Source organism: Neodiprion pinetum, chromosome 1 (assembly GCF_021155775.2).
Source record: "Neodiprion pinetum isolate iyNeoPine1 chromosome 1, iyNeoPine1.2, whole genome shotgun sequence".
NCBI classification, from domain to species: Eukaryota; Metazoa; Arthropoda; class Insecta; order Hymenoptera; family Diprionidae; genus Neodiprion; species Neodiprion pinetum.
This window is the reverse complement of record NC_060232.1, coordinates 39845745-39869136: the sequence shown is the minus strand read 5'-3', so window position 1 is coordinate 39869136 and position 23392 is coordinate 39845745. Positions and strand designations below refer to the sequence as shown.

Here is a 23392-nt window from a genome sequence, read left to right as displayed (position 1 = left end):
AGACTTGAATGAACGAAGAAATCAAGGGATCAAGGGATCAATTGGTCGCCTGACAATGAGAGAACGAGACAGGAGGACCGAGAGACACACGTGGGAAGAAGTGTATTAGTGCAACGACTCACGTTGCTCGTGTCAAAGTGTCAATTGATCGTCGAGGTGCCGCGGACGTAACCTGAATTTTAAACAAAACCAGAGCAGTGCCTCGATTAGGGAACGATGAAATATCGTGCGGCCGCGCCGCGAGTCCGGAAATCAATTTCACCGCCTCATCTCGGCATCAATTTATAAAATGCTCGACGATATTCTCTAACCAATACGAAACTCACATATTCGAACAATTAACGCTAAGCATCGAACTTTCTGATTACAGAACCGGATGCAGGAGAGCTTGAAGCTTTTCGACTCGATTTGCAACAACAAGTGGTTCACGGACACGTCGATAATTCTTTTCTTGAACAAAAAGGATCTCTTCGAGGAAAAGATCCGCAAATCGCCCCTGACCATATGCTTCCCCGAATACGCCGGTGGGTACAAAACGTCTTACACTAGGAGCGAAAGATCTCTCCGATCGTCTTTGAAGTTGAATTTTCGGAATCTACCAAATCCTAATCTAGTTTTCTTCCTTTTTCAGGCGCCCAAGAATACGGCGAAGCGGCTGCCTACATCCAGGCACAATTCGAGGCAAAGAACAAATCTACTTCGAAAGAGATTTACTGCCATATGACATGCGCCACCGACACAAATAACATTCAGTTTGTCTTCGACGCTGTGACAGACGTGATTATAGCTAATAATCTTCGCGGCTGCGGTCTCTACTAGCCTAATTCAATAACGTAATACATCCTATTTAAACAACCTATAATTATAAGCGTGAACAATTGACGAGAAAAAAGGGCCGCGAGCAGAAGAGAGAAAGAGGAAAAGATGGAGAGATCGAGAGCTGCCGTTAGGAAGAGGGAGGATTGGAATGAAGAAGTAGGAAGAAACAAAGTGAAAACAACAAGAAAGAAGGGAAATGGAAATGCGAAAGGTTAAGAAATGAAAGGAATAGAACGTGATTAATTACAACGCTTCTGTAAAACCTGTTAAACGGTTTTCAATCCAACTTTATCATTATATATATTTAACTGTTTTATATGTACAGTGGCTCTTAAACGTATACATAATATACTGTATGAATAGGGTATATCGAGTACATACATTAATAGAATCTTACGTAACTAGAGAGAAAAAGAGGGAGAGTGTGAGAGAGTGTTAGAGAGAGAGAGTGAGAGTGAGAGTGAGAGAGAGAGGGTGAGAGAGCGAGAGGGGGGGAGAGAGAGAGGGAAAGAGTGTGAGAGAAGAGTGTGTGTGTGTGTGTGTGCGTGAGAGAGAGAGAGGAAGAGAGAGAGAGCTAATCATTACTACATTGGTGAGTTATTGAAAAATCTCGACGTCAACAGACGATTGAATTTTATTCGTCGTATAAATATACGCAATTTGCAGTGGAGGCTGGTGAGCTGCGATTCAGATCTGAAACGTTCGTTGAAGCGAGATTTTTAGGTTTTATTTTTCTCTGTTATATATCGAACGCTGAAAATATTATCGAGCGTTCACCGCATTCATTAAAGGTTTCTCATTATCAATTACTACACAGCTGTGCCAGATTCTCGAGATACGAATCTCTCGGTCTTGATCTGAAATTTAAATATCACAAAAATCCGGTTTTTTTTCCCCGAGTTTATGAGGGCGAGAGATTTGAATTATCGTTATTAAAGGTTGCGATATTTTAGCTAGTGTATCGTTGGATTCATTTACTCAAAAACAAAGACCACGAATAATACGGATATACAATAAACAGGTAAATATTGTGATCGAAGTGAAAAAATTGCACAAATGGTTTATTTATATATTTTTTTTTTTACATCCGATTCGTGAATATCGCAGATGTAACGAAAATACTGCAATTCACGAGGCGCACAGGGCAACTGCACAAAGGGGATAAAATTTTTGAATAAAATAAATCGAGTTCAAATCATATATGCACATATACTACACACGCACATGATATATACCGTACACGGCGTACAGTTTTTATCACTTACAAATCGCAGTAGAGACAGAGAAAGATATAGAGTCGGCAATCAAAGAAGCAACAAAAGTAATACCTAAGTGATCAAATTTTTAAAGAAAATTATTATTACGTATTATCATTATTCTAATTAAATAAAAGTAAACATACGCGCAAATATATCAATTTTTTTTACTACTCTGTCGTCCTTTTTCATATTTAGTTTTTACCATATTATTATTATTATTATTATTTTATCTGCTTAACTCGTTCCTGGATACGTAAAGTTTAATTTTTTTCTTCTTTTATAATTAAATAAATGAGTTTTCACGACATGTATATAAATATTATAAATTCATCTGGGAAACTATCGTCATGGAAAATAACAATCATATAATTCTCTCATCGCAGTTTCGCAATTTAATGAGAACAGTCCAACGAGCGATTATAATTATTTTTTGTTGAATTTTGTATGAGTAAAAAAAAACTTGGTAGTTTAATGGCGAAAGCGCTGTTTTATAATTATTACGTGTAATACGTTTGTGGTTTAGTTCCAATGCAATAGTCGTTCCGAAGGAAACAAGGTTTACATTTCTATTTACGGACCTCTGCCTCAATCGCGTTGGTTTTGGAAATTTTACTTTGCATCATTTGTACACTATGATTTGCTTACGTTGATACACTTGAATTTATCAATCCAATATCCTCACAACGTGAAACGTATACCCCAATATATAATAATCATGTCACGGCGTTATAATAATTACACGTGACCTGATAGAACTCGAGTTATTATAGAACAAATCTACGGTGGCATTTATTTATTCTATACAATTAAAAACAAAAAGGTTTAAAAAGAAATGGTAGTAATTTATAGTTCATACTCACGCGATTGCATCACGCGCATGTTGGTACAGACTCCGTTTGGCGGCGTATGATAATTTATAATGTTATAAGAAAAATATTAGCGCTAGATGATAAAAAAAAAAAAAAAAAAGTAAAGAAATAAAATATATATACATATACATGTATTGTATATATATATATTCGACACACATGCACAAATAAATGATTGTTCAATTAAAAATATTACCCGGCAATTATATAATCCTGGGCTAGTACGTCTTTATCCGAAAACGTATTTTTCTAACAACATATTATCTCTTAGATGCGATCATTTTCTATTATAGGCATGCAATTTATTTGTCTTTATCGTCAGTATTTTCTTAGCCTTTTTTTTCTATTGCTTGTCCGTTAGTTTCTTCGTTTTTCATTATTTAGAAAAAAAAATATATATATATATATATATTATATATACATATATACATATATATATATATATATATATATATATTCACAACTATTTTGACAATATCCTGGTAGCACTGCATTTTCGGAGCGGGAGAATGGAATGATTACATGTACACACAAAACAAAAGCTCATACGGGACCTCACAGCGTAAATATATATTATAATAATTCATATACTATACATTCAAAGTTACAAATTTAAACAGTCAAAAAAAAAAAAAAAAAGAAAAAAAAACCAGTACACAGATTTCGTTGCGCACAGTCGTAAGATTCGAAGCACTGTAATAGGAGAGTCAAGAAAAATAGCGCGTATAGAAGAAAGAAGTAAGAGACCAAAGGAACAGATGAATGAAAAACGATGAAAAGAAAAATTTTAATTAAAAATGCACGAATATTTTTCGCTCCTGAAGTACTCTTAAACACTGATATTTTCATATCTATTATATTTTACTATTACGCGAATAAAGTGAGAGCATGAAAGAAAAACGAAGAAAACAAAAAAAAAAAAAATAGCTACGATCGTTCAAGAAGGAATAAATTATTATAGAAACACTCGAGTAGTAATTCGAACGGGGTTTAATTATGACAAATGAACGAAATAATAATAATAATCATAATGACAATGAAACTTGGAGAAAAAGAGAAGGAACAGCAGAATGAACCGATATGTGAAAACACAAAAACCGAGATTAATTATTCCTACAACGTCGCACGACGTTATACGCGTATTTTATAAAATGCAAACGAGGCTATTCAATTATCATACAGCTACCCGAAGCGTATAAGCTAATTAACAAATGGCTAAGACGCACCTGCATCGCTGCAACAGATCTTTAACAAAATGACACGTATATTTGTAAATATTCTGTACTCACCGTAGGGAAAAGGGAAATGCGAAAAGAATAACGTTGTGAAAGAAGTGGAAGTAACAGAAATCACCATTGAGATATCCAAGTATACATTCACTTGACAAAGGATTAAAATGAACACGTTAGTAGAAAAGTATTGGAAGAAAGTACACGTGGGCACACAGACTGATAGAAAGATTCCGAATTGCATCGAGGAAGAGGAAGAGATTACGAAGGGACGAGCAACTGCCGTCAGCTAAATATATATAGTTGAAATTAATATACAGGGGTGAAAAGTGTTTGCACAAACGATGAAAACAATAATTCAATCTTATAACTATAAAAAGTATAGAAGAAGATGACTTAAAAAAATAGTTTAAAAAAAAAAAAAAAAACAAGAAAACAAGGAAGAAGGAGAACAAAAGAGAAATACGTACCAAATATAATTACGTGCCAACGAGCATGGGGGTAATAATTTTAGTTAAACGCGATGTCTGTTCTAATAGTAGAGCTAACTAAATTGAAAAATTATTATTATTATTATTATTATTGTTGTTGTTGTTGTAATTATTGTTGTTATTATCATCATTATTGTTGTTGTTATTATTATTATTATGAAACGCGAAAGGCTGCGTGACGAAAGCAGGCGAGAATTTGTTTCTGTGTGCTTCTGCGCGACAAAGAGAGAGAGAGAGAGAGAGAGAGAGAGAGAGAGAGAAAAGCGGATCGTTGATTGTGGATTGCTGCGTGTGGCTAAATTAATATTATTCGAATTTTGAAGTTTGGAACAGCGTTGCGATTCACGATGCATGTCCTTAGTTCATTGATTGCTGCTGAAATAATAATAATAATAATAATAATAATAATGATGTACGAACCAAGCACGGACCTACTTAATTCAGGAACGTAGTTATTCAAACGTTTATAAAAAACACGAGTTGACAAAATAATGATATGTAATACATTTAATGATCTTCGATGAAAATTCTGTTTTGAAAAATAATGTCATATAGGGAATGGGTGGTGGCAACAAGAGGATGATAAATTGTGAATGATGAATGACGAATGATGAATGGGGAGAAGGATGAGGGAAGTTGAAAAATAGGTGAAAAATAATATGTGTGTTACGTATAATATGTTATTGTAGAGAGAAGGGGGGAAAACGATTTAAGAAAAAAACGACAAGGAAAATTTGAGGGAAAACGTATGCGTGTAAGGATCCTAACGATTATATCTGTACCCATTATTATTGCGTTATCGTATTATTACGAGTATGATTAACAATAATTATGTAATTACACATATTAATGGAAATGATAAATAATCGATTAAATATTTGTGTGAATTGCATATTTGCGGTATATTCGAAAAAAACATTTATATATAATACATATATATTAGGAAAGCGTGCTAGCCAAATGAACGTTAACGATGATTTTATAATTGTCTGCTAAACTATCAGATCGAATGAACGTTTGAATTCGAAAACGGAGAAACAAAAACTAATGCGAACAGACGAAATGTGAATAATTGAACGAACCATTGGGATGTGAGGTATAAAAAATAATTGTAATAGTAATTGATATGTATTAAAATTTTATTTCGTTTTTTTTTTTTTTTTTTCATTCGTACAACCATTCAAAGAAAATCATTGATTATCGTCATTAGCTGCCAAAGATTATTGCCATATGTAAATCGTCGGTCTAATAATGACTCGTACTACGTGTTTTTTTTTTTATTTTTTTTTTTTTTTTACCTTGCTCATCGAAAATAAGTTTTGAAAAGAGAGGAAGAGACAACGAGAGAGAAACAGAACGACAAGTTTGTCATGCGAAAGACAGAAAAATGTGTGCGCGGGAAGGGGTGCGACATTTGAAGAATAGCGCGGTGTCGATTAATTCTTAACTATTGATCGTGAAATGGTTGAAAAAAAGTATGAAAGAATCGAAACTGATGATAAAAGCGGAAAACAAAAGAATAAAAAGAAATAAAATAATAAACATGTCCTAATATAAGTTGGTAAGAATCAGAAGTAGAAGAAGCAGAAGAAGAAGAAGAAAATGACAAAAGATAATTTGACGATCCCTGTGAAAAAATCGCAAGTCACACAAAAACTCAAAACAAATACGCAAAATCGTGACTTGATTTGTTTTTTTAACATATTAGCTTATACGTAAAAAAAAAAAAAAAAAAACAATTTACCGCAACGAGTCTCTTCGCCATACCTACCATATTATTAATAGTGCCATTGCTACATTCCTTGCCATAATTTATTACATATTATATGCATAAAAATTAGTGTTTATTGCACGTAGAAAAATTCTATATCCCCCAATCCCACCGCTGTATGCATACAAGGCATGTTTGAACGAGAAACGAGAATAACCCAATAACGATAGGAAATTAAAGACTTAGCCAGTTGTTGAATGAGACGGTTGAACAGTCGTTAAAATGAATCATGAATCGTTAAAACGAACACTAATATCGGCCAAAGTATTTTTATCCCGTTGTCAAATATTACATTCGCATAAAAAAAAAAAGAAAAAAAGGAAAGCGGAATTAGAATCGCCGTGGAAAAGACATTTAAAAAAAAAAAAGGCATGGAAATCGTATCGAAATGCAATTATCATTAATACGGGGAAAAATGAAAATTTATTTATCAGAGATAATAATCGAAATACACGTGTAGCATAGTCCGTAGGTATATATACGGAAGATTAAAAGTCACACTAAACGAACGTTAACGAAATATGCAGTACAATTCATGCGATGCGACAAATTATCACCGTATCTTTCAAAACGTGCAAACCGTACAATTACAAGGGTTTGGAACAATTCATGCCCATGCCTTAGGTGACCAACAAATATTTTTCTTCTCGCAAATGGTTGTATATAAATATATATATATATATATATATTTTTTTTTAATTGTTACATGTCAGGACTGAATAATTTTTTTCTTCTCACAAACGTATCTCCAATGTCTGGCTCCCACGTATTTTTTTTTTTTTCTTTAATATCTCGAGAAACGACGATCGTATAAAAAAACGAATACGCGTGTAAAACAATTTTATTTTTTCATCGCATAAATTCACAAATGTCATACACGTAAGATATTATATTTCGAGTCTACATTTCCCAGTCTTATTATCGTTAATATTATCATTATTTCAATTATTGTTTCGTTTTTATTTTTTATTTTATACTATCGCGGTTGCCATATTATTGTAAAATTAAGTTACATCAACGCTATGATTTTTAAATCTCTGTAACTATTATGTATAATTATAAGTAATATATTTGATTATAATAATATTTCTTATTACTATCGTACACCTAAGTCATACATTATATTTCATATTACAACGTGTTTCTAGTCACATATATAGCTGAACAATACACTGGTATGCAGGAGACTTTCTGTTTCAACACAATACGTTACGATTCATAAAATTTTCTCACTGTTTAACATCGATACCGTTAATTGTTATTAATGCCGATAATTTTTTTTTTTTTGTTTTTTTTCTTTCCTCTCCATCTCTTTTTATTTACAACTTTCAACGAGCCGTTAGTAAATTGTTCGTAACAATGCGCCGCGAAACGCGATATACATGCATACGCAACACCGTTTGCATGTTTAAAAATACATGACGTGTATCGGCATAGACGAGGGAATTAGGAAGTGTTATTACCAACCGCGCTTCCCTATACCTATATATATATATATATATATATAAATATATACACATATATATATATATTTATATATAATTATAGTTACTCTGTATTAATTGAAAAAAACCAGAAAAAAAATAAATTTTTTTTTAATTAAAAAAAAAAAACCAAGTTGACGAAGAAAAAAACCGTAGCGTGAGAAATAAAGGACCTGCTAGTGCAGCTGCCGAGGTCAGGGTTTTCCTTATTAATACATATTGCATAGAGTTACGTAGCAAGAAAAAAAAAATAAAAAATAAAATACATAGGAGTATTGTTAAAAATAGAAATACGACAAAGACACAACCGAAGGTTTTGTAATAATCATTATTAAAAGAAGAGAAATAAGACATTGCCGCAGGGTCGGTCAGACTTGACGCGGCTCTTTTGGCTCCGAGTATTGCAGGTGCGAAGTGGTTGAGTGTAATTATAAGAGTGAAAATATACCCGGCATCACGATTCAAGGTTGCCTTCGTCTTGCTTCGTTTCCATGCGCCCTGATTTTGACAAAGGATTAAAAAAAAATTAAAAACAATCCAAAGCAATCCTCGAGTCCTTGACAGACGGGCATGTATTTTGCGTGAGGTTAAAATTGTAACTTGTGCGAAAGTTTGGCCTCCCCTGCGTTAATCTGTATCTTGTGCACAAGAAGATGGCAAAATTCAAGATCGATCTTGATACCGTATTTATGTATTGGTTATAGACGGTGTATATTGAAGCCGATGGGCAAAAACTACCGTTTTTTCAAATAATAATAACAATAATAACAATATTAATAATATTAATAATAATAATATAATGTACGGATAGTTTTAGACTAGCATACATATAATATAGACATTTTCTGGCTAGCATTTCGTATGTATACATTATGTGCACACATGTATATGCATATATTATACACACACACACATATAGGAACCGTACGTACCAAGAATAAGTTAATTACATCACACAAATACTGTTCTTCTGGTATCATGTCTACAAGTATGTGTGGATTCCTGTATTAATGCTGACCAGAGAATATCTTGCAGGTGTAAAGAAGGTTGAAAAGTTTTACCATCTTTTGAGATACGGTAATCGGCAATGTCTTAGATACTCTTTAATACGATAATTATGTCATTGAATATTCCTGCGTATTTCTAATTAACGAGTGATACACAAACAGAAAAATAGAAAAAAAATTTAAAAAAAAAAAAAACAGAACGAAAAGAAAGAAGAAGAAAACGAAAATTATTAAAAACAAAATGAATAATTAAATGAATGAAACAAAAAAGAAAAACTTATGCGGAATAATATTGTCGAGTTGCGAACATACATATAATATATATATATATATATATACTATATTATTATATATAATATGCGTGCAGGATTAATTGTATAACGTACTTTCACTTATTTCGGATGAAATATATAATAATATTAATAATGATAATAATGATAATGATAATAATAATAATAATGATAATAATATTAATAATGATAATACAGTAAATAAAAGTAAATACAGAAAAAAAGATGGAAAAAATGAAAAAAAAAAAAAAAAAATTCACAACAAAATTTAATTATAGTGTTACATCGTAATTATACATAATATGGTTAATCATTAATATACTGATTATAATATTGATAAAGATAACACGACGAAGAAGAAGAAGACGAAGAGAAAGAAGAAAAAAAATGAATAATTATTATTAATTTGCGATTAACAACCTACCCTGAACACATATTTCATAATTCATTATCATAGTTTAATGACTATATAAATATATAAATATATATATATGTATAATTATAATTTTATGAAAGGGTGTTGTGTAAGATTCGAAATGTCTAAAAAGAAAATGTAACGAGGAGAGACACACGATACATATAATTGGAATACATAATTATATACACGCAAACCAACCGACATAAAGTAAAATATGTCTCATTATATATATAATTATTATGTAATAATTGTCCATACATCTTAAAATGTCGAAATAAACTAATATTAAAAATATCGCTCAATTATGCATAATTTATAGATCGTAATTACATATCCTCATTTCGTTTGTCGACCCATCTTATATTCCCCGTTTTTTTTTTATAAATGAATTTAATGGAAGAAAAACTTCCCATTGGTATTTTGGAAATTTATTAACAAAAAGCGTAAAATGAACAGCTTTGACAAGATTGGCTTACGATTAGCACATAAAGATCACGCATGTGATAGATCCATCAATATGTTGACTAAAGAATGTAAAAACCTTTATGGACCTGCGTGTGTTAACTGAAATTTTGATATTTTTGTGTAAAATAATTATCTGTGGAATAATTATTGTAGATATAATTATATCAAATTAAATTATTTTACACAAATAGTAAACTATTCCAGGGACATGGAAGTTTTATCCATTACTGACCGCGATACGCAGTTCCTTTTGGAAAATACACATCGAAAAGTGCTCAAGAAAATTTGCCAGCGGTATCCGTCTTTGTATTTTTTAGACAACGTTCGCAAATATCTATTGAGAATTTTTGCCGTCAGAATGTTTGAATATTCGCGCGGAATATGAATTCGATGTAAAGTGGTTGATGATAACGCTGTTTGTCATTTCGAATATTGGCGACACTGCTCGATCGGATGGTGGTAGTAAGTAAACCTGTGAGTGCATGGAGACTAGGGTATTGGTGCGCTACTCACTTCACTTACTGCTTACGGTGCGTTCGGAAATTAGCTGGCAGCTATAAAAACTCCTTAGGATAGAGGCGAAGCTACTCACGAACTCCGCAGCGCAAAATAGATAACTAATCTCTGTTAAAAGATTGTTGACAGTACTGAGAACTAATTCACTCGTTTTGTCTTAAGAGCATATAGACGTGGACGAAGCCTGGTGTCCCCTTTCTTGTGAGTAGAAAACGGTATAGTGAGGGAATTAGTAATACTACAACGATGCGCTTCTGCCGTAGAAAGAGAGCGCATGTTGTATTACGACGTCCCTTTCTCTCACTGGCTCGGGGATACTTTTTCAACGTCGATGCTTCCACTATGTCTATATACTCCAAGGTTCCGTCCAGCAGCGCCTGACGTTAAGTCGGAATGCGGTAACGTACAGTAACGTACGCGCCGGAACAGCGAGGAACATTGTGCAAAATGTCGTTGTGTCATAGTTACATGCCAAATTACTTCTCGATCGACGATATTCTTTCCAGTCAAGAACGCGTGTCATGCAAGATCGAAGTCAAACTGCCAGGTCTCGGTGAGTTTATCAACGAAAACCTAACCTAACCTAACGCATCACAACAAGACGAAACGCTGCAATGACCTCGATGATTCTATCCGTTACATTGATATTCTGATGTCGAATTGATGCTGATGACTTGGATGTGGGTTTCATTCAGTTTCGGATTCTCTTTACCACCATGTTCTATGATTAATTTCTACAAATTTCGTTACTCCGTCATGACATAACCTGCGAACGAAATTGAAACCGGTCTTTCAGTGACGTTTATTTCGAATTATAGTCTGAAACACTGTTTTTTGTATTTATTAATCTCAATGTTATGTGTGCAGTGATGAAGGAATGTAGCAATCTAGATTTCATACGTTTCATTTACTTAGTAATTTGAACACAGGCTACCTGGACGTGTCTTCGGAGTCGCCAGATCTGCAATCAGGAACAAAATTGGACCTCCCTCACTGGCTTGCGTACCCCATGAATTCTAGAACGCATCCATTCGTCAGTATAGAAGTTCCTAAAATATACAAGGAGGCATACCGGTAATTATATGAATGTGTTGGAATTATTTGAAAGAGTTCGTGAGCAGCTATCAGTACATGTAACAACTGACATATTCAATTCTGTTACACCATAGTGAAATTCTAACTGCAGACGCATGCGCGGTGGCTCTAAACAAGTGGAGTTGCTATTTCTATGAATTCGGAATTCACCTCGCTCAATACGAGCATAGCGATTGCAACCTTATTCAGGATCTACTATTGCAGGTAATTCTTTTGAACATCTTAATTATATCTCTCATAAAAATGCGTAGAGATTACACAGACAAATCTGAGAGAAAAGTTCACCGAAAATCTCTGGATAAGAAGGTAGAATTATTTACATTTTTTGAATAATTACTCAACTGCGAAGAGAAACACCTGCTCCCTGGGTAGAAATGCTCACTAAATTTTAATCTTGACCTCATTTGTCGCGGAAAATTTTACATCCTACTGTCGTGCGTAAAGTTGAGTTCTGAATATTATTCACTAGTGTTCATGCGTTTTCTCACGAATGAAGTTTTTTCCTGCAATCCTGATAAAAATATGCAGAGATGCTTACAAATTTGCATTGAAAAAGTGCACTTATAATCTATAAAGTTCGCAACAATTTCACAAAGATTTTTAGGCGTTGGTAATTCCTCGAGTCAAGTATTGTGAGTGGTATAACTCCTGTGACTGAAATGCACATAGATATTCGCCGAAAAATGGTGGACATGTGATGTTTTTTCCTTCATTTCTTTTGTCTCGAATTGATTCTCTAAGATAGTGACGTTTTGTTAAATTTTGTATTTGTTTTCTTTCATTATTTCTACGGCGATCGTTGCTTTTCAGGCGTTCAAATCGCGGTTCAGACTAGTAATGGACTGGGCTCATAATACAGGAACAGATCCGACGGTAGGATTGCAGCTTCCTATTCTGGAGAGAAAGTTGTTTTTAACAGGTAGAAAGTCTAGGTGTCTCTTGATTTCTTGGTTGAAGGAAGGCGGCGGTAGTATTGAGACATCGGAGATGGTAGCTAATCATAAGAAACGAAAACGAGCGGAGCTAGAGGATGAGAATACGTGATTTTGGGCAATTCTTAGATACTCTTACGCATTTATTACTCTGCTTTGCCGACAGTACTGTCTTGCAAGCTACTCGAATCGATGAAACTCTCCTGAAAACTGAATCGATGATCAAATTAAAGCTGGACTTTAGATAACTCCTTGTATAAAATTGAATCGTTTCTTGAATACTCGGGGTGAGGATGACGGGGTCAAAATTTGTTTTTATATGCATGAATAATTAGAGGTACACTCTTGCTGTTTTAGAATTGTACAATTATAACCCTTTATTTGAACAAGTGAAATAGATAGGTTTGAATAATTATCGCTATTACTAGGTAACAAATGTAAATATTCTCTTCCGTGATATTCTCCAACGAAATCAGTCACATGATATAACTGCTAACGTTAGAAAAATCATAATGACAGTAATAATTGTAATAATAATAGTAATAATAATAATAATAATAACATTAATCACGCAACAAACAACAGGTTCATCATTTATCTCACAACCCATTGACTACGTAAGGTTAGAATGGAAAGAAAATAATCACTAATTATTCATTGATTTAATGAACAAACAAAAACTCGGAACGATTCTTGTAAGCAATTCTATTCGCATTTCATAACGGTCGAAGAGATATAATTTTTAAAAAAATCAACAACAACGAGAATGTGAGTTCACATAAGTTGTTTGTTTGTACAGAGAACGAAAGAATGAAATGTAAACAATATTAATTGAAAGCGAAAGATACGCTATATCTTCTATTCGGGCGTGTGCAATGTGACTTTTTTTTAGTTTGTTCATTTCTGAAAAATTTTTTATTTCTAGCTTGTTAAAAATATAGGAAAGTTTTATTTTTTATGCGTAAACCTCATTGTGGAGTAAAAAAAAAAAAAATATAATATTTTACTATTGCTTTGGGTTCGGTCGAGTTTCCACATCAAATTGTAATAAACTCTCTGAATTCTCATTGAAATTATTTTCTCTCTTTCTTCAGATTTTGAATAACGCTAACAATAATAATAATTATTATTATTATAACAATGACAGCAATAATATTAATGCTAACAGTTGTAATAGGAAATAACAAGTACAGGGCTGGTAGTCGGTCACTTTTCTCACTATTGTACACTTTTTTTTTTCACGGAGTCACTTTTTGTTATTTTTTCCAAGAAATGATCTTTCAGGTCATTTTCTCGTTCGTAATATTGAGTTTCGTGCAGAAAAAATTTTGTTGCACAATTTTTTTCTTACGTGATATCCGCTATGGACAAGATTCTGTTTTTTTTTTTTTTTAAGCGTTATAGTATTTTCAGGAGAAAAATTAGCTTCAGTTTTATTTTGGAAAATCAACTATGATAACATTGATCATTCTTTCTTTATCGAAATGTTTTGCCCGAAAGGACAATAAATTCGTAAATCAGAGTTATCGTTCACTTGTAACTCATTCACTCAATATCGTGTACAGTGATGCATTTTTTTTAATGCGGAAAAAGATGTCACGAACAATGAAAACCCGTATTCAGTGACATAAATGAAAATAGGGCTATTTCTGATGAAATGAATAAGACTGTGGCGACACTTTTCGCTTAATTGCTATATTTAATTATGATCGGTCACTATTTATTTGCTTTTTTTATGTCTGACAGTCGGTTTTTTTCACTTTCTTGAAACGACTTGAATACTACCAGCCCTGTAATTATTAATTGCAATAATTATGATCTTGGGGCAATAATAATATTTCAATTTCAAAATTACTGTAGACTGAATCTCCCTGTCTATATATAACATACACCAATATTTACGGTGTTACTATAACAAATTGCATTGCAATGGCTCACGTTACTCGTAAGTAAAATAAAAAAAAAAAATGAAAATAAAAAAAAAATAACGCGTACTGCGCATAAATTACGTCGTCTTTAGTAAATTGACGCGTTTTTAATTTTACGATTGTACAAAATAATGTGTATACTATACACAGAATTTAATACCTAACGACAACGATATTTACAACAAGTTTTTTCCTATTATTGATTTCGGAATGTATATAATTTTTTTTTTCCCATTCCATACGTCCTAAACTTCTATAATATTTTATTGTAAAATCTTTAATATATCTAAGTTTTATATAAAATATATTATTATATAAACCTTCTCGTCAGTTATAAAGTTACAGTTCTATTCACCCAAGGTAAAGTGGTAGTAAAATTTTTTTATTCGAGACAATTTTTAGCGACAAACCGGAAGCGAAAAATGAAAAAGCGAAACTTGTATTTAGAAAAAAAGGTTGTGGATAATACAGATAAAATTTGTAAATCGGTAAACGAAAAAAGAAACTCATTCTAACCCTTCGATCGTTTTAGTTTCCCTTCCTTTCTGTTGCATCTTTTCTTTGTAGCAATTTTTCATGCCCACCATTTGATTGTAAAAAATTCTGTAAGTTTCAAATTTTTTCATCCAGTCGTTTCCCGTATCGTCGCGAGAGTTTGCCGGACAGACCGACATTTTCTTTATACTGTTTTTCGAATTCTAGAGGTTCGAAAACGTAAAGATTCGTTGAATTTGAAAAAAGTGATTTGCGACCGAATCTAATACTTTTGCTACGTCACCAAAGGTCGCGAAAAGTAAAAAATATCGCTTTTGAGCAAAGTGTTATTTTGTAAGGAATAAATTTTTCTCTATTATACGCGTATACTTAGTAAACATGCGTAAATTGGCACTTGCAAGTTTACAAACTTAATCGTTAATTTATACCCTTAAACTATTGTCATTACAGTTGCATTGCTTACGAGCTTTCGTCATTACATATTCGATTATTAGTCTACCGTCCCTTTGTTCATTTTTGTTCTTGTTATTCGGACAAGTACTTCACTTAATTCACGCGATTTCTGTTTCTCCCACTCGAGTAATTGAGTTTATTATACTATGCAATTTACGTGTAAAGTTACTCAAATTTGAGTGTCTGATGTATATTTTTTTTTTTTTTTCGTTTTCTACCACTCAAAATTCCTACTCCGGAATTATTTCATAATGGTAATTAATCGTAAGATCGCACGTATAAGTTTTTCAATTTTTTCAATTATTTATTATGTATATGTTTAGATGTTTATTATATCTTATCACAAGTTTTACCTGCATTAATAAATTTCAATTAATGCTACGCGTGTATACTTACGAATATACACGCTTAGGTATTTTGTTTATCGTAGGTATATAAATAATGCCACATTGTTTTTTGTTTGTTTTTCTTTCAAATCTATCAACGATTTGTTTCTTGTATACAATAGTTTTCCGTATATCATTACTTTGATATAGAAATTATATATTGAGCAATTATCAAGGCACTGATCATCTATGGCTATATCGTTCACAATGGTGTATAAATATATACGCGGTATCAAAAACTCGCAGTGTTTTGGATATTTTCTATATAATCAGTCATCCTTCCGACTATATATACGTCATCGTTGCTCAGTTCCTCACACTGAACACTTATCGTCTAAAACGCAGCTTATCGTATTATACGCAATTCAGAGATTGGCAGGAAAAAATGGCGAAGTAAATTTTTTCTCGGTAATCGTATACCGAATTCAAATTGTCTTTGTCGTTTCAAAATTTCAATTTTTAAACAATCCGTGATTGATTCCTCTTTTATTACCGATCGATCAACATCATATCATTGTGTTCCGACTGGATATCACTCAAAGAATCATCATGCACAAAATTTTCTCGTCCGTTTCTGTAATTTCTAATTCCCGGCCCGATACCCCAAATACGATTAGTCCTCACTGTCGCGTCTTTGTCGATTTCGGATAATTACACCTTGCATCGAAATTTAAGGTCGATCGTGCACTACACATAATAATGAGCTTGCAGGAACGAATATGAGGAGGAGGAGGAGGAGGAGGAGGAGGATTTTCAGCAGGCCATCTCTTCCGGATAAATGGACGGAAGTTCATCGTCTAGTCAAAAACCCGGCGGTTCGGCCTCGAGGCTTGGCTCCTGTTTGAACATCCTGAAACCGGCGGCTGTTGTGTGTTCCTCGTTACTCATCGACGTGAGGTCCCTGAGCATCATGTCAGGCGGACTTCCGGCGGCTAGCATGTGGTCCTGGGGACTCAGGGGACCGGGATGAGCAGGGGTCAGCGGACTGCTCGGACTCTCGTTGCTGCTGACGTAGCTTCCGGGCGCGTTCGGTATCGGCAGAGACGCCGAGCCGTTGTTTTCGGCCGTGGCGCCGCCGAGCAGCATCTCCTGGAGGAGACTGTCGATGTGCGCGACTCCGAACAGCCTGACGAATTGTATCTGCTCGATCATTTGCCACGAGATCGACTGGAGGGCCGGTAACGTCAGGAGGATCTCGCCGAAACGACCTCGGCTGTCGTACTGACGGTCGCTTATGTAATCCTCGAGGTTTATCTGGATCTGGTAACGGAGATGCTTGATTCTGGCCGGCTCGCTAAGCCCTTTTGCGTCTGTGGAAAAGTCGTTTTACACTCTGTTATTTTAGTGAATCGTTTATACAACGGGGGAATGAATTTTGATGACGTTTAAGGATGTGTCAAACGTACGGCACAGTCGGTCCTCGACTGCGCATGCGCGAGGTAATTCAACTCTATTGGTCGGCGATATCGTACCGCGGCAATGTTTTCCTTACGCTAGACAGGGAAGCCAACATACTCGAAACGGGAAGACGCCAAACTCTCTCGCGTCAAGTAAGTTGCACTAACGGCGTTTTCAATTGGCTGCACTGACAAGGGGATTAGGGACCTCCGATGTCGCGGATCGGGTTCCCGTTTCCCGTGGTGAAAGTGCAAGACCTCCGAATTAACGCCGTTTTTGATTTTTGATCGAATATGCCTTGGTTGCTGAGATATCGCCATTTGAAAATTTGACACTTTTTGGCGGAGCGGGGGCCGTTTTGGCTCGCGCATGAAGTGCGTTAAGCGTGGGCGTGAACTCTTATCACAAAAACTGTACTAGTCCAAAGTTGCGAAAACTATCGTCATTTCCCGAGGTTTGAAACGATACGTTACTCGGGCGAAGATGATGTCGTAGTGTAAAACGAGGCTTGCTTCCTTAGTCGATTTACATTATTATTTTTAAGATTGGATACTCACTCGGATCAAAGAACACTATGGCTTTGAGACAAGCGAATTCCGTGTCGTCGATTTGCACGTTGTGTAGAGGCTTGACAAGCTCTTCCATAATCCTAGTCCCGACTCTGCTTATGTCGAGGTCCTGGCTGCGTCCCTCTGTGGACAACAAGATTACTGACACAACGGTTATACCGTTCTTCTTAAAATCTAGACTGAGCCCGGCAATCATATTTTCAATCAAGTGCCTTCCTGTTACCACCGATGCATTGCGACAGGTAAATGTACAGGCATATCCATTATCCAGCAGAACCATATTCCACGACCATGCAACTCTAGGTGTATAATATAAACACAGAGAACAATTACGCCGGACTCAGTCGAACTAGCTACACCCCATTGCCGTGCATAATGATATATGAATATACGAATAAACTATCCCTAATGTTCGACGAAATTATGCAATACAATAAGAACCCGAATTGATTTGGTATAAATTGAAGCGTGTGTTAGTTCAGGGTAATTAGAGAAAAATCATCTCTTTTCAACACATGCTTGGAAAGTTGGATCAACAAAGCCTGTGGAGCGTGCGTAAAGTGCGGTAAAACGACGCTTGCGCATGCGTATATTAAAATTCACAATTTTACACACTAAGGTTTCCTTGGCGCATGCGCACCTTTCCCGATACGCGCCTCCGATGACGTAATTGGTCCGAGTTCAACCTGAAGTTGGCGCGCTTAGGTTAGGTTTCACGAAGCCGAGCCTATGCTTCTGGCCCCCTTAATTGTCCTTGGTCTACTTCTTCTGAATTCTCAAATTACATTAGTTTGCTTATCAATTCAAACTTTCCTTCACAGGTGTTGGTAAAGATGGCGTGTGTCACACGTGAGGATGGGTGTTATCCGACTCGCGTATTTACAGCGCTCGCTTTGCGGCTCACGCTGCTTACTTCACACTCGATGGAAATCGCCCATTTCCCACATTTGTAACATAATGTACTATTTTTGAATCTTTAAAGAAACTTCATTTCGAGGCCTTGACGTACTTTCATCCGCATTTGCATTACATATGGAGAAACGAATAATATGTTACAGTGGCGTGCAGTTTTGCATGCAGAGTTCATGCATTTTTATACTTCTATTTTCACAATTTAAATTCAATCAATCAATTCACTTCAAGCCAGACGTTTTATACCAGTGTACAATATTTATAGGTATTTTTAAATGTTGCAGACATTGCGACAGTTGAGATATTCTCGAATATTTACGATTTATACGTATATATAGGTGTATACATATTTATTTACTCTCCGTTATCGCATCAACAAAGTTACGTAAAAATAAATGTTTATTTATGCAGCGTATAATGTCCGATGATTAACGCTCCACAGACAAGTGTATAATAACATATTCACCTTGATCCGCAACCTAGACTATGACTTATAATATTGCGTTTTATAGAGAGCGACATTTTCCAACGATCGTCTGATAAAATGACAAAAATAAGAAAATTGATACGTGCGTTTGTGTGTGTGTTGAAAATAAAAGTCGTGAGCCGATGCAGTATTTCTTAAAATTACTGTACAACGATTTACCGACACATTTAATATACTCGCGGTTATCAAAAATTGTGAAAAATTTCGACATTCAACACCCGCGCTCTTATACAGATAACCTACACGAAATATTTGTCACGTACTTCTGAAGGATATCTCGATATCCATCAAATACGTGCGATATTACGGAAATCTATAGAGCTAAGAATTTGTCTGAGTAAAAACTGTTCAATAAACCGTGTACCTCAGAATTGCATAAATGAACCACAATTTCATACCCGCCGCCACATAAAAACACAAGTGCACGCATACCAATGAATTACTCGAGTTGAATTACGAAGAATAAAAAAGCACGTTCAAATCTGTACTGCAAATTAAACGATTATTCAACGATACAGAAAGTCCACTTGCCTGGGACAATCGATAGATTCGAATTTCGTACACTACATAGGAAAAAGTCAAAATGGCCGCCGTTGTTGGCACGCTTGCGATTTTAGTTCGGCTCTAGGATTATGTACAATACGTTAATTACTCAGGGATATTATTTCAGGTCGAAGAAAACTATGGCAAGAATAATAATTTGCTCGTAACATTTCAACTTCGAAGAATGCTAACAAAAAAAAAAACCGTAGAAAATGTTCAACTTGCGAAATCTACTGATTCGGACACGTGCATTTCCAGTGTTTAACAATTTTGGGGAGGGGGGGGGGGGAGGGGAGGGGGGGGGGGGGGAGTTAAATATAAGAGATAGCTAACATTTTGTTAGTAACTTCCCACGCGACACGACATGAAGAAAAAAATAATTATCTGTACATGCACCACACCGAATCCCTGACCGCATTAATACCATATAATACTGAAGAACAAGGGCCTGTATATAGGTATCTGTATTATATGCATATATATATATATATATATAGGGCATTCCATGACATCTCCATCAAGATTCTACGTTCGTTCTTATTTCAAAAATGCAATCGAATAATAATAATAATTTTTGTTTTTTTTGTTTTTTCTCGTCTTTTCAGTCTTATTTGTCGTTCAAAGTTACGAAATCTCCATCTTCCAACGCAGGTGTCAATAATTACGTTACATTTTTTAAGATTTTTTTGATTTTTCTTTTTCAGATTTCAGAAGCTTCTTAAATCACACTTGAGGCACGCTGGGTGAAAAAAATGATGAAAAAAATTGCGATCACATTTGTCGTCGTGAAATTTCATACCACAAAAAAAAAAAATCATAAAACCAATCTGAGAACATCGACGTAGAATCTCGATCGAGATGTCACGGAATGCCCCATACACGATCTATATCTGTACAACACGGAAACAAATCGACGTACGTTATTCGCACGTACATAATTAATAACAATAACAACACCAACAAGAATAATATGTATATATATGCATATGATTTATACGTACGCGCTTGGCGCCGCATATTGCCCGGGAGCTTTACTTACCAGGACAATTTTTTGTTATTACACAATTGTTGCCTAAGAGAAGAACGTCCTTGAGGTGCATGCTGCGCCTCGCAACACCGAGGAGAAGGTGTTCGCCGGCATGCGCCCTCAGCAAGGCCACCTGATCGTCCAAAATGAGCTCGCTGAAGGCCGGTATGTATTTCGCCCATTCCACCAAAATTAATAGCTGTTGTTTCATGCTATCGCACACGTCGTTTATACTCGCCACTTGCTTCGTGCTCAGATCTATCTCGCTGTTCGGACTTCCGAGCTGCTGCGAATCCGTTTTGTCAACGTTGTAAATAAGGTTGCGAAACGAACGACGAAGGAAGAAAATAAAAAAAATCAAAACAAAGTTGGCAGAAAAATCGAGCCCTCTTTCCCTTTCTCGCATTTGAATTTTTTTTTTTTTTTTTTAAACTTTTTTACCGAAATTGATGCGGATAGAATTGGAAAAAAAAAAAAATAAATGAATAAAAAAATTCCGCAACAGCGTCGCATTTTATATACAAACCTCTAACGCTGCGCCAACTTGACGGCTGAGCATTTCCGCATTCAAAAGCGAAGCCACGGATAAACCGACGACACCGTTTCCTTGCTCCTCGTAACTCGGTCTTCGACAGCTGATTCGATCTCTTTCGTTTTGAACGGCTGAAAAAAGATATTGTGCGAAAAACGCGAGTCAAGGATTGCGTCGAATTTTTGGAATTATTTTTATTTGCCGCGTATTTGAATAAAAAAAAAAAAATAAAAAATTTTCTCTTCTATCGCATCGTTGAAAATTAATTACCTTCTTTCTTCATGCCGGCTTTGAAACATTTTCTCAGTCTGCAGTATCTGCACTGGTTTCTTTTGTCCTTGTCCACCACGCACGCTCTGCTAAACCTGAAGCAAAACGATGTATATACGTACACAAATTTCGATTTTTCACAATCGCACCTGTGGCAAGGTAATTTGATGTTTGTGAATTCATTTTTTAAAAGTAACTGCAACTCTTTTCAATATCCGTAAATGAAAAAGCTTACAAACCCCCTTGGGGAAAATTTGTGCTCGTACGTATCTTACAAGCAAGGTTGATTTTTTGGTTTGTTGAGGTGTGAATATTTTTTTTTTTCTTTTCTCAATTTCGACTCGCGTGTCTCTTACACATACCTGCACGTGTAGAGGTGATTCTTCCTGACGGATCTTCTGAAGAAACCCTTGCAACCGTCGCACGATGCTGCGCCGTAATGTTTCCCCGTCGCTCTGTCACCGCATATCGCACAGTGCTGTGACAAAACGCCGGCCACACCGGCCCCTGGCAGGCCCAAAACTGGCCCACCAGCCCCGCCAGCCCCCATGCTCAAATCCGCGTCTGTAACGTAGAGGAAAATGTTAAATTATTTGCCATTTCCTTGTAAATAATATTGTTTAGTGTAGAATCGCGATGGATGAATTTTTATTTTTATCTTGGTATGTTATTAATTATAGTGTTTGAACGTTTAATAGTTTTAAACGATTTTTCTTTCTCCATTCGTTACACCCTCTTTTTCTACTGTTTCATTTTGCTTTTATTCGACGCATTTTTTTTTTTTCTTTATTTCCTCTCTCCGGAATCTTTGGGGTCGCGATAAGCCGTCGTTTATCGTCTTTGACACTCCAGCTTTGGACGTTAGTTCGATTTTACGTTTGACCATTTCAACGTCAAATAATATGTACATTTTTTTCTCTTTGTCTGTATATTGTTACGGACGATTTTCATTAATAAGTGATAAATAATTCATCAGGATAGTATAATTCGGTGTTCAGAAATTTCAATTTTATTTTATTTTATTTTTTTTTGTTGTTTGTTTCTTTTCGAAACAACTGAGGCTAATTGCGATACCTAATTAACATAATAACGCATCATCGTATGCCGTATAAACAATTAACGCGATGTGAATCATAATAAAAAACGTTACATTGAAACGATCTTACGATAAAGTGTGTGTGTTTTTTTTTTTTTTTTGTTTTTTTTAAACCAATTCCCAGACGGTTAAAGTTGCCTAAACTATATAATATATATCTTGATTAAGTTTGTAAACGCACGGTTTAATAAAACTTGCTTGGAAATTATTACTACACCGACTCGCTAGTATTCTGTAATCGTCGAAACCTGAATCTGGGCGAAAGCGAAAGGAGAAACAGAGCCGTAGAATCGCTGGATAAATTATTATCTGATCTCGAGGAAAATAGGAACGAATACTGTAACGCAAAATATTCCTAGATGAAAAAGTTCAAAGCGAATTAGCTGCATAAATTTAATTTGTTCTTTTTTTGTTTTTTTTTGTCTCTCTTTCAGCGACTTTGAAGTCGTTATGTTTTGCATAATTTGACTATTAAACTTTAAAAATTACAATTTTCCCCGCAATATTCCTCATTAATAATATAAATTAATAATTCGCATCTATCCCGCAAATGATCGCAGCTGCTGCAGACAACGCGTGAAATATACTTGATGCGTAATTAATTCTATATTTTCACAAGCAGGATCGAGAGGCAGAGCTCTAATCTTAATT

At 35.0% G+C, this 23392-nt stretch overlaps 3 protein-coding genes across 9 annotated transcripts in view; 2 read left to right on the top strand and 1 right to left on the bottom strand.

The window, feature by feature from the left end:
* Positions 1 to 9486, top strand: part of Galphao (G protein alpha o subunit) — a 39379-nt gene extending 29893 nt beyond the window's left edge. Inside the window, exons 8-9 of the mRNA XM_046636780.2 lie at positions 371 to 524; positions 632 to 9486. Coding sequence (XP_046492736.1) covers positions 371 to 524; positions 632 to 819 — 342 coding nt within the window. The 3' untranslated portion in view covers positions 820 to 9486. The remainder of the gene's footprint in view (positions 1 to 370; positions 525 to 631) is intronic.
* Positions 9487 to 10981: 1495 nt separating this feature from the next.
* On the top strand, positions 10982 to 15298 carry Psf3 (DNA replication complex GINS protein PSF3). The gene is made up of 4 exons (XM_046619547.2): positions 10982 to 11171; positions 11548 to 11692; positions 11788 to 11917; positions 12524 to 15298. The coding sequence occupies exons 1-4, from the start codon at positions 11066 to 11068 to the stop codon at positions 12755 to 12757; spliced, it is 615 nt and encodes a 204-aa protein (XP_046475503.1). The 5' UTR covers positions 10982 to 11065; the 3' UTR covers positions 12758 to 15298.
* A 329-nt stretch (positions 15299 to 15627) lies between these two features.
* Hnf4 (Hepatocyte nuclear factor 4) overlaps positions 15628 to 23392 on the bottom strand; it is a 44381-nt gene continuing 36616 nt past the window's right edge. For 4 of the 7 annotated variants that reach the window (XM_046618773.2, XM_046619277.2, XM_046619366.2 and 1 more), the window contains 6 exons: positions 22008 to 22209; positions 21646 to 21740; positions 21370 to 21506; positions 20856 to 21129; positions 17863 to 18015; positions 15628 to 17217 (listed from right to left, as the gene is read on the bottom strand). In XM_046618773.2, the coding sequence (XP_046474729.1) occupies positions 16709 to 17217; positions 17863 to 18015; positions 20856 to 21129; positions 21370 to 21506; positions 21646 to 21740; positions 22008 to 22209 (1370 nt within the window). In that variant the 3' untranslated portion in view covers positions 15628 to 16708. The remainder of the gene's footprint in view (positions 17218 to 17862; positions 18016 to 20855; positions 21130 to 21369; positions 21507 to 21645; positions 21741 to 22007; positions 22210 to 23392) is intronic. The other 3 variants (XM_046618855.2, XM_046619021.2, XM_046618937.2) reach the window with 3 other exon arrangements.

Bases quoted from the DNA above. Each gene is read 5' to 3' on its own strand.
- Psf3 (XM_046619547.2), top strand. From the start codon at position 11,066: ATGTCGTTGTGTCATAGTTACATGCCAAATTACTTCTCGATCGACGAT. The intron at 11,172-11,547 runs GTGAGTTTATCA...ATTTGAACACAG, and splicing joins AGTCAAACTGCCAGGTCTCG to GCTACCTGGACGTGTCTTCG. The intron at 11,918-12,523 runs GTAATTCTTTTG...GTTGCTTTTCAG, and splicing joins TTCAGGATCTACTATTGCAG to GCGTTCAAATCGCGGTTCAG.